We start from the raw sequence: 16,375 nt of genomic DNA on the forward strand, positions 1-16,375 counted from the left end.
CTGATTCCAATGGCAGAAGGGTCGGTTACCAGAGGACACAGATTTAATGTTATTGGCAAAAGAACCAGAGGCTTTTATTTTTGCACAGCGAGTTGTTGTGATCTGGAATACACTGGCTGAAAAAGTCGTGGAAGCTGATTCAATAATAACTTTCAAAGAGGAATTGGATAAATACTTGAAGGGGAAACAATTGCAGAGTTATATGTAAGGGCAGAGGGGAGTGGGACTAACTGGAGAGCTCTTTCAAAGAGCCGGCACAGGCACGAAGGGCCGAGTGGTCTCCTTCTGTGCTGTATCTTTCTAAGATTCTTTGATTGCAACTTTATTTTACACAGCAAATTATTAATAGGTAACCGCGTGACTTGGGGATTTAATGTCTGGCATCCTCACATTGGGCCCAAGTTTCGGCCTCAGTTGCTCCTGATTTTTTGGAGCAACTGGTGTAGAACGGAGTATCTTAGAAATTCAAATTCTTGGCATTGAGTTTGCTCCAGTTCTAGTCAGTTAGAACAGTTTCACTTTGGAACAGGATTTTTTTTTCAAAAGGGGGCGTGTCCGGCCACTTACGCCTGTTTTCAAAGTTTCGGCAGTGAAAACTTACTCCAAACTAACTTAGAATGGAGTAAGTGAAGATTTTTATACGCTCAAAAAAACCTTGTCTACACTTTAGAAAATCAGGCGTAGGTTACAAATCAGGCGTAGGGAATGGGGGGGGGGGGGGGGTTTAAAGGAAAGTTTACAAACATTAAACACTTCAGTTTTACAACTAAAGAGCCATCATCAATAATAAATGATAAAAACATCAATAAATCAACCAATAAATCAATCAAAAAAAATTAATAAGAAATAATTTTTTAAAAAATCAATAAATAAAACATTTTCTACTTACCGACTGCAGCACCAGGAGCCCTCCAACAGCGTGCTGGGATGCCCCCCCCCCCCACCCCCCAGTGTGTCTCTGTCAGTGTCTCTATCTCTCTGTCTGTCTGTGTCTCTCACTCTCTGTCTGTCAGTGTCTGTGTTTCTGACAGCAGGGGGAGGGGGGGTGGAGTGGGGGAGAGGGGGTGGGGGGCGAGGGGGGGGTGACAAGGGGGGGTGAGAAGGGAGGGGAGGGGGTGAGAGGGGAGGGGGTGAGAAGGGAGGGAGGGGAGGGGAGGGGGGGTGAGAGGCGAGGGGGTGAGAAGGGAGATGAGAAAGGAGGGAGGGGAGGGGGGGAGGAGAGGTAGGAGGAGGGAGAGAGAGGGAGGAGGGGGGGTGAGAGAAGGGAGGGGGGAGAGGGAGGAGGGGGAGGGGGGGGGAAGAGAAGGGAGGGAGGGGAAGGGAAGGGAGAGAGAGAGAGAGAGAGAGAGAGACTGAACGGGCCAGGCCCAAGACTTCGAGCTTAGACTTACCGGATTGACAGGTAGGTGGCGTCGGGTCCGGGGGGGGTCTGGAGCACGGCTCGGGGGGATGGGGGGGAAGGTCGGGAGCAGAGGAAGTGGAGGTCGGGTCGGGGGGGGGGGTGGCGGTCCGGTGGGGGTGTGGGAGCGGGAGTCAAGTCGGGTCCGGGGGCGGGGGAAGCGGGAGTCGGGTCGGGTCGGGAGGAAGCAGGAGCTGGGCATGGGAGGGAGCCTTATGCACGCAGCCCCAGTGAGGCCATTCGGCCAGGGCTAGGGGGCTGTGTGCTTCGGGCCCCTCCCACACAGTTTTGGGCACCTGAAGCTACTGCACATGCGCGCCCACTGTAGCGCGCATGTGCAGAGGTCCCAGCACTGTTTTCAGCGCAGGGACCTAGCTCCGCCCCCTACAGCTCGTGCTGCGCCGCGCCGAGGGCCAGAGGACCTGCAGGAAGCCGGAGAATCTGGAGGGTTTTTTTAGGCGCACTTTGTGGCGCGAAAAATGGGCGTCCAGATCGGGACTGCACCGTTCTAGACGCGGCCCGAAACTTGGGCCCAACAAGTTGGCATTTTGTTCATGAGTATGTTATCGTTACTGCATCGTACTGTTAGAAAATGAAACCTTTTTACTGATATTGGACTAGATTTTCCCGAGAGCCTTTCAGCACCCGATTGCCTGCCCAGAAAAAATGCTAACGTTTGATTAGTAACGCTGGCGTAAATTTCCAGTTTTAAGTTAAAACTAATTAAAACTAATAGCCCGGTGAGAAAATGGGCCTTGCAGCATTATCCTTAGCGGTTATCTCGGCGCTTCAGGGGAAACTAAGTAAAATGGGCGTTTTAAAAAAAAAATTTAGTCCAAGGCTGCGGTTGGGCCTAGGGAGATGGGAAAACTTTAAAAAAAAAAAAAATGTTTTCACTAAAATATAAAATAAAAATTAAAGAAACATTCCCAAGACACTTTTACACCTAATCGCTGTTTTAAAATTTAAAAAAAATAAAGAACCTTGAACTTACCTTTTTCTTTGCATGTGCTCACCTACTGCCCTGTTTAAGCAGCTTTCACAGGGCGGTTCCCTCGGCGATCTGGACGGGCTTCCGTTGAGGCCAAACATCCGCCCTGGCGATTTTCTCGGCGGTGCACGTCGGCGGTTTGGTCCCGGCAGGCGTTTTCAGATTTGGGCGGTACCATTGGAAAAACACAAGGGGACAGTTTTGGCGGGGCGGAAAAACAGCTGTACCGCCGAGAATGTAAAGAAAGTTTCGCCCATTGACGACTTTTATTGTCGCTAAAGCGCTGAAAACAAACTTCACTCACTCTGTCTTGAATATACTCAACGATTCAGCTGCCACAGCTCTTTGGGGTAGAGAATTCCAAAGATTCATAACCCTCTTGTGTGAAGAAATTCCTTCTCATCTCGGTCTTAAATGGCCGAGCCTTTATCCTGAGACTGTGACCCGTTAATTCTAGAGCCTCCCGCCAGGGGAAACAACCTCTCAGCATCTAAAATTGCTTCCTCAGATGATGGGAAAAGAAAAATGCTACTTGAGGAAATTACACAAATTAGTTTCGCACAACTGTTGCAAAATATTATTTTGTACTATCCTTCGGATCTAGCTAAATATAACTACTGTAACTGTTACGCTGTGTTACTGCCAGTACTCACTCGTTCTTTTACAGTTCAATCATTTTTTTCTGGTAGTTGAAGCCTCGGCTAAAGTATTTTGTTCAGCCAACATCCGAACACTAGAAAAATCAGGCGTCTAAAGCCAGTAGCTGAAATAAACTGACAACGGTTCTCTCTCTCTCTCTCTCTCTCTCTCTGAGAGTTGTTGATGCCAGTTCGTTAGATATATTCAAGAGGGAGTTACATATAGCCCTGATGGCTAAAGGGATCAAGGGGCATGGAGAGAAAGCAGGAAAGGGGGACTGAGGTTGAATGATCAGCCATGATCTTATTGAATGGTGGTGCAGGCTCAAAGGGCCGAATGGCCTACTCTTGCACCTATTTTCTATGTTTTTATGTTTCCGGGCAAGCTATAGATGTGCCCTAGGTTTCTTTGCCTGTGAAGGTAGGGAGTTGGGGTTTGCCTATTTCAGTTTTATTTTAAATAAGTGAATAAATCCCAGTCGTGTAACACATAACCTTCGAAATACTGGGGCGAAGGTCTCCTTTAATGAAGACACTGTCTTTTATTTTTCTGTTGCCACCAGTGCGAGATGGACTCTTTTTTTTTGTCCCGTCAACACATTTGAGATCTCCTTCAAGCGAGTTTGAAGACCGAGGGGGTTGAAGTTCGGTCCCGCCGTTTTTTGAGGCGGTGACACCAGCTGTGTGCTGATTTTAACGCCAGGCGTTAGTTGCCGCCTCAATTTGTCAAATTCAGTTTTGCCGCCCAAGGCTGAGAGAGCAGTGTTAAAAGTGGCTCATTCTCGGGCGCCAACACAGTGGTATCTCAGGAGGCTGACCGAATTTCCCCACGTTAGGCTGCCGGCATGCGAGATGAGAAAAAAAAAAGAAAAGACAGTTTCCGGCAATTTTCCTTACTGGTCCCATTAAAAAAAAAATCATAACCACTTACCTTGATCCCTGGACGATACCGTCCCGGGATCTCCGATGTCCCACCAGCTTTTCCAGGCTACCGTACTCACCGAATGCAGCGGCAAGGAGGTGTTGCCCGCTCGATGATGTCACCACGTGGGTGGCGGCAGAGCGCGCAGGGTTACGTCTTGCCCCCGCCACCCAACTACATTTACCGTGAGCCGAGGAACCCGGTGGCTGCCGACGGTAAGGACCAAGCCGCCCGATAACCGCCCCTCTCCGGCGGCAATGGCTGGCGTTAGAAACCGAATGTCGACCCCTTAGAGTCATTCCGGCACAGAAGGAGGCCATTCGGCCCATCGAGTCCATGCCGGCTTTCTGTGGGGCAATCCGGACAGGCCCCATTCCCCTCTGCTCCTATCCCCATAGCCCTGCAAGTTTATTTCTAATCTCGAAGACCTGATGGTTTCCACTCCAGGGTATGAAGATGGGTGAGGAGATGCAGTGGTCATAATTTCCCAAACTCTCTCTGAAAATTTGTGGTTTTGGATTTGAAAATTGTAAATGTTACTGTGTTATTTAAGAGGGGAGGGAGGACTTACAGGTCAGTGTAACATTGTGTGAATGTTACTGGAATCTAGCGTCAGGGAACGAGTGACTGAGCACTTGAACAAGAATGAGTTGATCAAAGAGATGGATTTGTGAAGGGTAGGTCATGTCTGCCTAATCTAGTAGAATTTTTTTGTACAACAGTAGCTGATCCGATATTGTTTGTCTAACACTCTCGACCAAAGACAAAATTACCCCCCCCCCCCCGGCCCCCCCACACAGTGTCCTGATGTAAAATAGACTTGCTTGCAATGTCAGCTGTGGCTCAGTGGGCAGCATGTTCGCCTCTGAGTCAGAAGGTTGTGGGTTCAAGTCCCACTCCAGGGACGTGAGCACAGCAATCTCGGCTGACACTCCAGTGCAGTGCTGAGGGAGAGCTGCACTGTCGGAGGTGCCGTCTTTCGGATGAGACATTAAACCGAGGCCCCGTCTGCCCCCTCAGGTGGACGTAAGAATAGCAGGGAAGCATAGAAGGAAAAACAGATTATCTGGTTATTAGCGCATTGCTGTTTGTGGGAGCATTCTGTGCGCAAATTGGCTGCCACATTTCCGACATTACAAGAGTGACTGCACTCCAAAAGTACTGCATTGGCTTTGAGATGTCTGGTGGTCTTGAAAGGTGCTATATTATTGCAAGTCTTTCTTTCTTTAACTGGGAGGGGAACTGGCCTGTTTTACATCAGGACCAGGAATAGAGTGAAGATCGAGGAATAGATATTGAGGTCTTACCTGTGGTTAGATCTCTGTCCTACTGTGAGGGCAGAAATGCAAATCGCTGGTGCTGCCGGCATTTCTCAGGATATTGATTTCAGAACAGACATGAAATCATGAGCAATGCACAACAATAACAACAACTTGGCTGATGGTGGAGATCTGTACTGCGATTGAGTTCATCTTAGGCAGTCCCTCGAAATCGAGGAAGACTTGCTTCCACTCTAAAAGTGAGTTCTCAGGTGACTGAACAGTCCAATATGGGAATTACAGTCTCTGTCACAGGTGGGTCAGACAGTGGTTGGAGGAAAGGGTGGGTGGGACTGGTTTGCCGCACGCTCCTTCCGCTGCCTGCACTTGTTTTCTGCATGCTCTCGGCGATGAGACTCGAGGCGCTCAGCGCCCTCCCGGATGCACTTCCTCCACTTAGGGCGGTCTTTGGCCAGGGACTCCCAGGTGTCGGTGGGGATGTTGCATTTTGTCAAGGAGGCTTTGAGAGTGTCCTTTGAAATGTTTCCTCTGCCCACCTGGGGCTCACATGCAGTGTAGGAGTTCCGAGTAGAGCGCTTGCTTTGGGAGTCTTGTGTCAGGCATGTGAACAATGTGGCCCGTCCAATGGAGCTGGTTGAGTGTGGTCAGTGCCTCGATGCTGGGGATGTTGGCCTGTGATTGAGTTACGGACATGGGCAAACATCAGAACATCAGTACTGTACTGAAAACCGAGGATCGGCAGATTGAGGTGAATGTCTAATCCTACAAGTAGCCTACCCCTCTCCAGCTATTTTTTAATTTATTCTTGCAAGGGATGTGGGAATCGTTGGCAAGGCCAGCATTTATTGCCCATCCCTAATTGCCCCTTGAGAAGGTGGTGGTGAGCCGCCTTCTTGAATCGCTGCAGTCCGTGTGGTGAAGGTGCTTCCACAGTGCTGTTAGGGAGGGAGTTCCAGGATTTTGACACAGCGACGATGAAGGAACGGCCGATATATTTCCAAGTCAGGATGGTGTGTGACTCGGAGGGGAACGTGGAGGTGGTGGTGTTCCCATGCGCCTGCTGCCCTTGTCCTTCTAGGTGGTAGAGGTCGTGGGTTTGGGAGGTGCTGCCGAAGAAGCCTTGGCGAGTTGCTGCAGTGCATCTTGTAGATGGTGCACACTGCAGCCACGGTGCGCTGGTGGTGGAGGGAGTTAATGTTGAAGGTGGTGGATGGGGTGCTGATCAAGCGGGCTGCTTTGTCCTGGATGTTGTCGAGCTTCTTGAGTCTTGTTGGAAGAGCTCCCCAGTAGAGTACGTTATTAGTATTCAAACACAGGTTCTGCAACTGTTTTATGCATCATCATACCCATCATATTTTTGGGCTTTGATTTTTTTAATTGAGCTATTTTATGTTTTCCCTGGTTTGCTTTTCTATACTGAATGTATAATATGGCGCAGTATCATGTTACCCTGGGACTACATTTACTGTAGTATTATGATATGAACTACACACTTAGTGTTCTATATGGTTCCACTAATGCTTAGTGGTGACATTGACCTGCTTGCATTAAGAAAAAAAAGACTTGCATTTATATAGTAGGCAACACGGCAGCCAATTTGCGCACAGCAAGCTCCCACAAACAGCAATGTGATAATGACCAGATTATCTGTTTTTGTTGTGTTGTTTGAGGGATAAATATTGGCCAGGACACCAGGGATAACTCTCCCCTGCTCTTTTTCAAAATAGTGTCATGGCATTTTTTACATCCACCTGAAGAGAGCAGATGGGGCCTCGATTTAACGTCTCATCCGAAAGACGGCACCTCCGACAGTGCAGTACTGCACTGGAGTAGAGCAATAATTATCGTTAATTTTGCATTTGGGTTCAATTGACCGAGCAAAAGTTATGAATGGAAGAGCTTGCATTTATATCGTGCATTTCATCGGCCGTGGGACGTCCCACAGCGCTTCATAGCTGATGAAGTACTTTTTGAAGTGTAGCCACTGTTGCAATGCAATTTCAAGTAATCATCAATTTCCTGAAAAGCTGTGATGTGTCCCTGACTGAGACGGCGTCTGAGTCCAGTGTATTGTATCGTACTGCAGCAGGAATGTCCTGCACTGTGTTGTGCAAGTCACTGCTGTGGGACTCTCGCACTGCTGGACCAGGACGATAAAATATTGTCTGATGCCCTCTGCTGCCAATATCGAGCCCTGCAGGCTTATATTGTTTCTGCAATATAAAATGATTGTAATGTGACAACACATCTTCCCAGCATGACTTTTTGAATTATCAGCAGCTTTTTATCTTTAGTGGTGTCAGGGCAAAAGTGCCATGTACTGTTCCCTTAATGGGCGACGTGGCCCATTCAAAACACACACAGTTTCTCCTTTCACTCTTTTACATCCACTTGAGAGAGCAGACAGGGCCTCGGTTTAATGTCGCATCCGAAAGACGGCACCTCCGACAGTGCAACACTCCCTCAGCACCGCACTGGGAGTGTCAGTTTAGATTTTTTTGTGCTCAAGACCCTGGAGTGGGACTTGAACCCACAAACCTTCTGTCTGAGGTGAGAGAGAGTTGCACGCTGAGCCACAGCTGACACTTAAAAAGCACTTCCCACTTTGATGGCATAGATTACCTTTATTCCAGTCAAACTTGAGAGAGTTAAAATCACCCAAGCGATAGGGTGGTTTGTCCTGTACAGGAGGGTTCATGGGCTGTCCCAACCTGTACGTTGAGGGTAGGTCACCCACACCCACCAGCTGAGTGAATCTCTGCCGGATGTCAACCCTGGAATTCTGAGCCGGGACTGTCAGGTTTTGGGTTCAAACCCTGCTCCAAACATCACGAATCCAAAGGCTCGCTCCAATAACATTGGGCGATTTTTAACTATCCCAAGTTTGATTGGACTAAAAGCGATGCATGCGGTGGCAGTGAGGACTGCTTTCGAGGTTGCGTCTATAACTGCTTCCTATTCCCATTCCAACGAGGAAAGGACCATTGCTTGATTGATTCGTGGGGAGGCAAAAAAAGTGATGAGTGTGGAAGTAGTAACCACAACAAAGTTAGGTTGAAGGAAAGAACAGAAAAGGATAATGAAGAATCGAAGGTAAAGATGCTGGACTGGAAGTTTAGCCCAATAATAAGAGATCTAGCCCAACTGACAGAAAGGTCAGCCAGTCGATTGAAGGGTCAGCAGTGGAAAATCTTCAGATGCACAACGGGTAGGAAACAGAATAGCTGCATCAGTGAGTACAGTTCTGTGGATAAATACGTTGAAACTAGACTGCAACTTAAAGTGAAGAATATGATAAAAGTCAGACAAACAAAACTGAAGATAAAGGCAAGGCCAATGGGGAGAAAATGATTTCAGTGCTGATGGCGAATGGTTAGCGCCATTAGTGCGATGTAGGCGATAAGCGGAGATGGCGTAAGTGGTGGGGAGTGTGTCACCCGATTCCGGTATTGCTAATTCTGCCCCGTACGTCAATTCATCAAGCAGGTTTTTACTGGGTTGCAAACGTCATTGGTGACATCTCTGGACGAAACAGTACGGTAATTCAGAGGCTGGACTGGAGAAAGAAAGATTTGCATTTATATAGCGCCTTTCACAACCACCGGACGTCTCAAAGCGCTTTACAGCCAAAGAAGTACTTTTGGAGTGTAGTCACTGTTGTAATGTGGGAAACGCGGCAGCCAATTTGCGCACAGCAAGCTCCCACAAACAGCAATGTGATGATGACCAGATAATCTGTTTTTGTTGTGTTGATTGAGGGATAAATATTGGCCCCAGGACACCGGGGATAACTCCCCTGCTCTTCTTCAAAATAGTGCCATGGGATCGTTTACGTCCGCCTGCGAGAGCAGACGGGGCCTCGGTTTAACGTTTCATCCGAAATACGGCACCTCCGACAGTGCAGCGCCCCCTCAGCACTGCACTGGGAGTGTCAGCCTAGATTTATGCGCTCAAGTACCTGGAGTGGGACTTGAACCCACAACCTTCTGACTCGGAAGCGAGTGTGCTGCCCGCTGAGCCGCAACTGACACTAATTGAGATTTAATTGTAGCTCAACATTGCACAAGATAAAGCTGCGTTCTGATCAAGAGCATGCATCATTTCCTGAATAGGAGAAGGTTGTTGGCTTTTCTAACATTGTTTTTCTTCCACGACCCAGGTTGACCAGCGCTTTGCCACACGGTCCATTGGGTCGAGAGACTGTGCTGATGGGGGACACAGGAACCCGGCGCTCCACTCTGGTCTCCAGGCTGCCGATCTTCAGGCGGAGCACGTCGAAGCGACGTGATTCCCTGCCGTCCTCGCCGTCGTCCGCCACCAATGGGGTCCATACCTCCTCCCCATCCAGCACCAACTCCAGTTCCAGCAGCGCAGGCAAGCGCAGGAGCATCTTCCGCACCCCCTCCATCGGCTTCCACAGCAAGAAGACCCATGAGCACCGGGCCCAGGCCCGCGACTCCAGCCTGAACCTCGCCAACGGCCTCCTGTCCCAGGAGAGCTCGAGTCCGAAGGACAACCTCGAGGAGAGCGTCAAGGCCAAGAGCAGGCACTCGTTTGGGTTGAGCGTCCCCCGCGGCAAGAAGATCACCCGTTCGGTGACGGAGGACTTCGAGAAGGGCAAGGACCTGTCCGGCAACAAAAACGTCTTCATGAACTGCATCAGCTCGGGCCGGTCCAGTGTCGACGAGGGGGACGACTCGGGCTTTCCGGACGAGCACAGCAAGCGTGCCGCCAAGCACCCTGGCCGCAAGCTGCTCCCCAAGTCCTTCTCCACCCACTACAGGCTCTCGAAGCACGTGGCGCGGGGCCAGTCGGTGATGGCGGCCGACCAGCCCGAGGTCTCGCCGGAGGCCAGCAAGGCCGCGGTCAGGGGGCCCGCCGTCGAGGAGAGCTCGCCGTACCTGCAGGTGGAGAACGCCGAGAGCTCGCTGCACTCGCCGCTGCTTTCCAGCGACAACACCACCATACTGACCCCCTCGGAGTTCGTGCCGCTGTCCGCCGACTCGGTCTCCGAGGCCGATAAGGAATTTGCGGTCTGCAACTCGGCTGAAACCGCTCCGAGCGCGATCGAGCCGGATGCTGCCGTCTCCGCAGCCGCTACTACCTCTGTGAACTCTCTCGGCCTCGCTGCTAAAGTCTTGACGTATGCTGAATGCAGTCGACTGAAAGAGACGGCTCTGCTCACTGGCTTGGAGGTCCACGAAAACCAATCGCATCATACCCAACAAGCAACGTCTCAAACTGAAGAAAGTCCACAGGTGCCCGACTGCCTGGATGCTAAGGAGGCCTGTGTCGGCGATGCCCAGCTAAGGCTGCCCAAACCCATCACAGAGGAAGCTTCTTCTGTTGAGCTCGATCAGTTGTCAACCCCAAATGGCCTGGAAGTGGCCAATCCCTCCACTGAGAAGACATACAAGTTCGCGAGCACAAACTCTGACCCGATGATTAAACCTCAAGAGCAGTGCCATGGAACGTCTCATTCAACAGGTACGAACAGCTCCTGCTTAAAATTCTCATCCTTGTTTTCAAAGCTCTCCATGGCCTTGCCCCTCCCTATCTCTGTAAACTCCTCCAGTCCGATCACCCCCCCAAGATCTCTTCGCTCATCCAATTCTGCCCTCTTGAGCATCCCCGATTTCCATTGCTCCATTGCCGTGCCTTCAGCTGCCGAGCTCCTAAGCTTTGGAACTCCCTTCCTAAAGCTCTCCTCTCTACCCCTCTCTCCTCCTTTTTAAAACGCTCCTTAAAACCATATCTCTTTGACCAAGCTATCCTAATATCGTCATCTGTGGCTCGGTGTCAAATTTTGTTTGCTAACATTCCCGTGAAGCGCCTTAGGTCATTATACTACATTAAAGGTGCTATATAAATGCAAGTTGTTGTCAAGGCTTCAAGCTTATATTTTTCTTTTGTCAACAGGAGCTGCAGTGAAATTGGTCCAGTTCAAGCTTATTAATTGTTTACTGTCTGGCTGAATAACTCAGCTTTAATATGGGCTAAAGGGCACCCACAACAGTATGATGTAATGTTTTATTCTCTGTTTTAGTATACCAAAGTTTTCAGTGACTAATGGATGCTATGAAGTAATTTAAGGGCAATCACTTCATCCAAGGGTTTGGAGAGATCACACGCTATACCACAGGAGGGAAGCTTTAGAGATGGTCAACCATCCATCATTTGAAATCCCGAGATTAGATTGCAGCCGTGAAATCTCCCCAGTCCAGCACTTAATTTTTATAATGCGTTACTGAGGGAGTGAAACCTTAAATGCGGTGGTAAAGAGTGAGATTTTGTTTGTGTCACTGGTTGAGGGTATTGCTCTCTGGTATCGACTTTGTAGTCGGTTTGATTGAGTTTTCGTACAGGCACTGGGTGAAGAAGTTTCAGATACCCACGCTGTGTTCAGTAATGGCCTCGGTCAGCAAGAAAGGATTCGAGTCGCCCTGCTTGCATTCGTTGAGCGATGCACAGATTGAAATTTTCTCCGATTAAAGTTTGCAGAAAAAATGTTGACGAGTCTTGGGAGTAGATGATGTTCATGTGCATTCTTTACCAAAGAAAGACTTGCATTTTATAAAGCGTCTTTCACGACCACCGGACATCTCGAAGCACTTTACAGCCAATTAAGTATATTTTGGAGTGTAGTCACTGTTGTCATGTGGGAAACGCTGCAGCCAAATCACACACAGCAAGCTCCCACAAATGTGATAATGACCTGATAATGTTTTTTAGTGATGTTGATTGAGGGATAAATATTGTCCTAATCACTGGGGATAGCGCCCCCTGCTCTTCTCTACTTCCGTTGGATCTACATAAAACACGTCCTCCTCTCTATAGTTGGGGCTAAAGACATGTAAAACAAAACAAGAACCATCTCTGCACCAGTGCACCAGCTGTGATCTGCTCTTTTCTTTACCAGTTTCTCGGTTAACCCATAAAGAAAGACTTGGATTTATACAGATCACCGGACGTCTCAAAGTGCTTTATAGTGCAGTCACTGTTGCAATGTAAGAAACACAGCAGCCAATTTATGCACAGCAAGCTCCCACAAACAGCAGTGTGATAATGACCAGATAATCTGTTTTTTTTTGTGATGTTAATTGAGGGATTAATACTGGCCAGGACATCAGGGATAACTCCCCCACTTTTCTTCGAAATAGTGACATGGGATCTTTTACGTCCACCAGAGAGAGCAGGTGGAGCCTCAGTTCAACATCTCATCCGAAAGACAGCACAGCACTCCCTCAGCACTGCACTTGAGTGTCGGTCTAGATTTTTGTACTTAAGGCCCTGGAGTGGGACTTGAACCCACAACCTTCTGACTCCAAGGCGAGGTTGCTACCCACTGAGCCACAGCTAACTCCCCTAAAAACAACTGCGATATTCTTGATGCAAATTTGTTTGAGAATCATTGACCGCTAATTCCATCTAAATCTATGATCAATAGATATTATATATTTTTACTGTTACCTGTTAAATTAGTTCATGTCTGCAGACATTTACAGTAGGTTTTAGCATTATTAGATTTGAATTATTGGTGAGCTGCAAGTGGAATTAAATTCTGTGATGGAAAATGTAATTGATTTTCCTGACTTTCTTGCATGCTTAATATATAATTTTTTTAAATACCCTTTCGGCTGCTAAATGTTATTCTTCTTGAGAGTTGATTTCCCATGGCATTGTACACGGGTGGGTCGGGGGGTGGGTCATTTTATCTTTGTGCGATGATTCTGGGATTATTCTCCTTGGAGCAGAGAGGGTTAAAGGAGTTTTAATAGAGGTGTTCACAATCATGAGGGATTTTGAAGAGTGGATCGGGAGAAAGTGTTTCCAATGGCTGGAGGATCAGTAACCAGAGAGGATACAGATTTAACATAATTGGCAAAAAAATCCAGGGGGGGATGAGGAGAATTTCAGGGGGAGCTGAGCAGCGAGGTGTTATTGCACTGCCTGAAAGTATAGTGGAAGCAGGTTCAATAGCAGCTTTCAAAAGGGTGTTGGGAAAATACGTGAAAAGGAAAATATTTGCTGGGCTACGCGTAATGAGGAGGGGAGTGGGGCTAATTCCCTCTTTCAAAGAGCCGGCACAGGCAGGATGGGCCGAACGGCCTCCTTCTGTGCTGTTTGAATCTGGTGTCAAATGGATGATGTCAAATGAGCCGCCTATTGTACAATGTACCAGATTGTCCTTTGCATTGAAGTCAATGGAAGAGAAGTAACGCACCTCTCTTGGCCTTCTCTAATGTTGCCGCACAACTGACCATTAAGAGTGATGAAGAACAGGTCTTGCTCTGCTATTCCCACCCCCGCCCACACTATTTCCCGACCTGGCCTGAGTTGGGTCCTTCGCTTAGTATCTACCATTGACCAACTCCACAGCTTACCTGATGGAGAGCTGCCGAAATTAACCGCCATGCTTTTCCTGGAATACCATGTTGTGGTAAACTGGACTTGCATTTATATAGCGCCCTTCACAACCACCGGACGTCCCAAAATGCTTTGCAGCCAATGAAGTACTTTTGGAGTGTAGCCGCTGTTGTAATGTGGGAAACAGGGCAGCCAATTTGAGCACAAACAGCAACGTGATAATGACCAGACCATCTAGTTTGGTGATGTTGACTGGGCTGCTGGACATTTTTTTTTAAATGAAGTGTTGTCCTATGTGTGTAATAATACAACTGAAGTTTCTACATTCATTTTAATGGATGAAAATCATGTGTTGCATGCCTAGGATACTACCCAAATTGTCCCGTTCTCTTTCTCCCCCCCCCCCCCCCCCCAGGTTGCACCCCCTTTGAGTGCAACTTTGGGGGTATCCTGGGAATGCCACACAGGAGCAATGTTTTGAAGATGAAAGAAAGTGTCTTAGTGACAGATTGAAAGTGGCAAGTTGGATCCAGAATTGGCTCAGAGACCGGAAGCAAAGGGTAATGGTCAATGGGTGTTTTTGTGACGGGAAGGCTGTTTCCAGTGGGGTTCCGCAGGGCTCAGTACTAGGTCCCCTGCTTTTTGTGGTATATATCAATGATTTAGACTTCAATGTAGGGGCATAATGAAAACGTTTGCAGATGATACAGAAATTGGCCGTGTGGTTGATGGTGAGGAAGGAAACTGTAGACTGCAGGAAGATATCAATGGACTGGTCAGCTGGGCAGAACGGTGGCAAATGGAATTCAATCTGGAGAAGTGTGAGGTAATGCATTTGGGGAGGGCTAACAAGGGAAGGGGATACACAATAAATGGTAGGACACTGAGAAATGTAAAGAAACAGAGCGACCTTGGAGTGCAGGTTCACAGATCCCTGAAGGTTGCAGGACAGGTAGATAAGGTGGTTAACATAGAAACATAGCAAATAGGTGCAAGAGCAGGCCATTCGGCCCTTCGAGCCTACACCACCATTCAATATGATCATGGCTGATCATGCAACTTCAGTACCCCACTCCTGCCTTCTCTCCATACCCCTTGATCCCTTTAGCAGTAAGAGCCACATCTAACTCCCTTTTGAATATATACAACAAACTGGTCTCAACAACTTTCTGTGGTAGAGAATTCCACAGGTTCACAATTCTCTGGGTGAAAAAGTTTCTCATTTCTGTCCTAGATGGCTTACCCCTTATCCTTAGACTGTGACCCCTTGTTCTGGACTTCCCCAACATCAGGAACATTCTTCCTGCATCTAACCTGTCCAATCCCGTCAGAATTTTATATGCTTCTCTGAGATCCCCTCACATTCTTCTAAATTCCAATGATTATAAGCCTAATTGATCCAGTCTGTCTTCATATGTCAGTCCTGCCATCCCGGGAATCATTCTGGTGAACCTTCGCTGCATCCCCTCAATAGCAAGAATGTCCTTCCTCAGATTAGGAGACCAAAGCTGCACACAATACTCAAGGTGTGGTCTCACCAAGGCCCTGTACAACTGCAGCAAGACCTCCCTGCTCTATACTCTTCAATTAAGAAGGCATATGAGATACTTACCTTTATTAGCTGAGGCATAGAATACAAGAGCAGGGAGGTTATGCTCGAACTGTATAAAACACCAGTTAGGCCACAGCTGGAGTACTGTGTACAGTTCTGCTCACCACATTACAGGAAAAATGTGATTGCACTGGAGAGGGTACAGAGGAGATTTACGAGGAAGTTGCCTGGACTGGAGAATTTTAGCTATGAGGAAAGATTGGATAGGTTGGGGTAATTTTCTTTGGAACAGAGGAGGCTAAGAGGAGACTTGATTGAGGTATATGAAATTATAAGGGGCTGAGGTAGAGTGGATAGGAAGGACCTATTTCCCCTAGCAGTGAGGTCAATAACCAGGGGGCATCGATTTAAAGTAATTGGTCGAAGGATTAGAAAGGAGTTGAGGAGAACTTTTTTCATTCGGAGGATGGTGGGGGTCTGGAACTCACTGCCTAGAAGGGTGGTAGAGGCAGAAACCCTCACCACATTTAAAAAGTACTTGGATATGCACTTGAAGTGCCGTACCCTACAAGGCTACGGACCAAGAGCTGAAAAGTGGGATTAGGCTGGATAGCGCTCTTTTTTTGGCTGGCACAGACATGATGGGCCGAATGGCCTTATTCTGTGCTGTAAATGTATTTGATTCTATGGTGAAGAAAGTTGAACTCTTGATTGTATTGGACATCAAAGCTCCATAATTCCGGATTTAGTCTGAGCCAGGGAGGTTGATAGTGTCAAGGATGGAAGTGCATAGATGTTTGCAGGAACTGAAATGGATGGCTTTGATTTTGCTGATTGCAGATGGAGGAAGTTTTAACTCAACATTGCATAGGATATACGGCACAGAAACAGGCCATTTGGCCCAACCAGGCCATGCCGGTGTTTATGCTCCACTTGAGCCTCCTCCCGTCTTTCCTCATCTAAATCTATCAGCATAACCCTCTATTCCCTTCTCCCTCATATGCTTGTCTAGCCTCCCCTTAAATGCATCGATACTATTCGCTTCAACCACTCCCTGTGGTAGCGAGTTCCACATTCTCACCGCTCTCTGGGTAAAGAAGTTTCTTCTGAATTCCCTATTGGATTTCTTGGTGACCATCTTATTTGGTTGGCCTCTGGTTATACTCTTCCCCACAAGTGGAAACATTCTCTCTGTATCCTCTCTATCAAAACCTTTCATAATTTTA

At 48.0% G+C, this 16,375-nt stretch overlaps 1 protein-coding gene across 1 annotated transcript in view; it reads left to right on the forward strand.

The window, feature by feature from the left end:
- ccser1 (coiled-coil serine-rich protein 1) overlaps positions 1–16,375 on the forward strand; it is a 1,720,263-nt gene that overhangs the window by 232,933 nt on the left and 1,470,955 nt on the right. The window contains exon 2 of the mRNA XM_070866097.1: positions 9,390–10,717. Within this exon, the coding sequence (XP_070722198.1) occupies positions 9,439–10,717 (1,279 nt within the window). The 5' untranslated portion in view covers positions 9,390–9,438. The remainder of the gene's footprint in view (positions 1–9,389; positions 10,718–16,375) is intronic.

The sequence above is a fragment of the Pristiophorus japonicus genome, chromosome 2, assembly GCF_044704955.1.
Source record: "Pristiophorus japonicus isolate sPriJap1 chromosome 2, sPriJap1.hap1, whole genome shotgun sequence".
Classification (NCBI taxonomy): Eukaryota; Metazoa; Chordata; class Chondrichthyes; family Pristiophoridae; genus Pristiophorus; species Pristiophorus japonicus.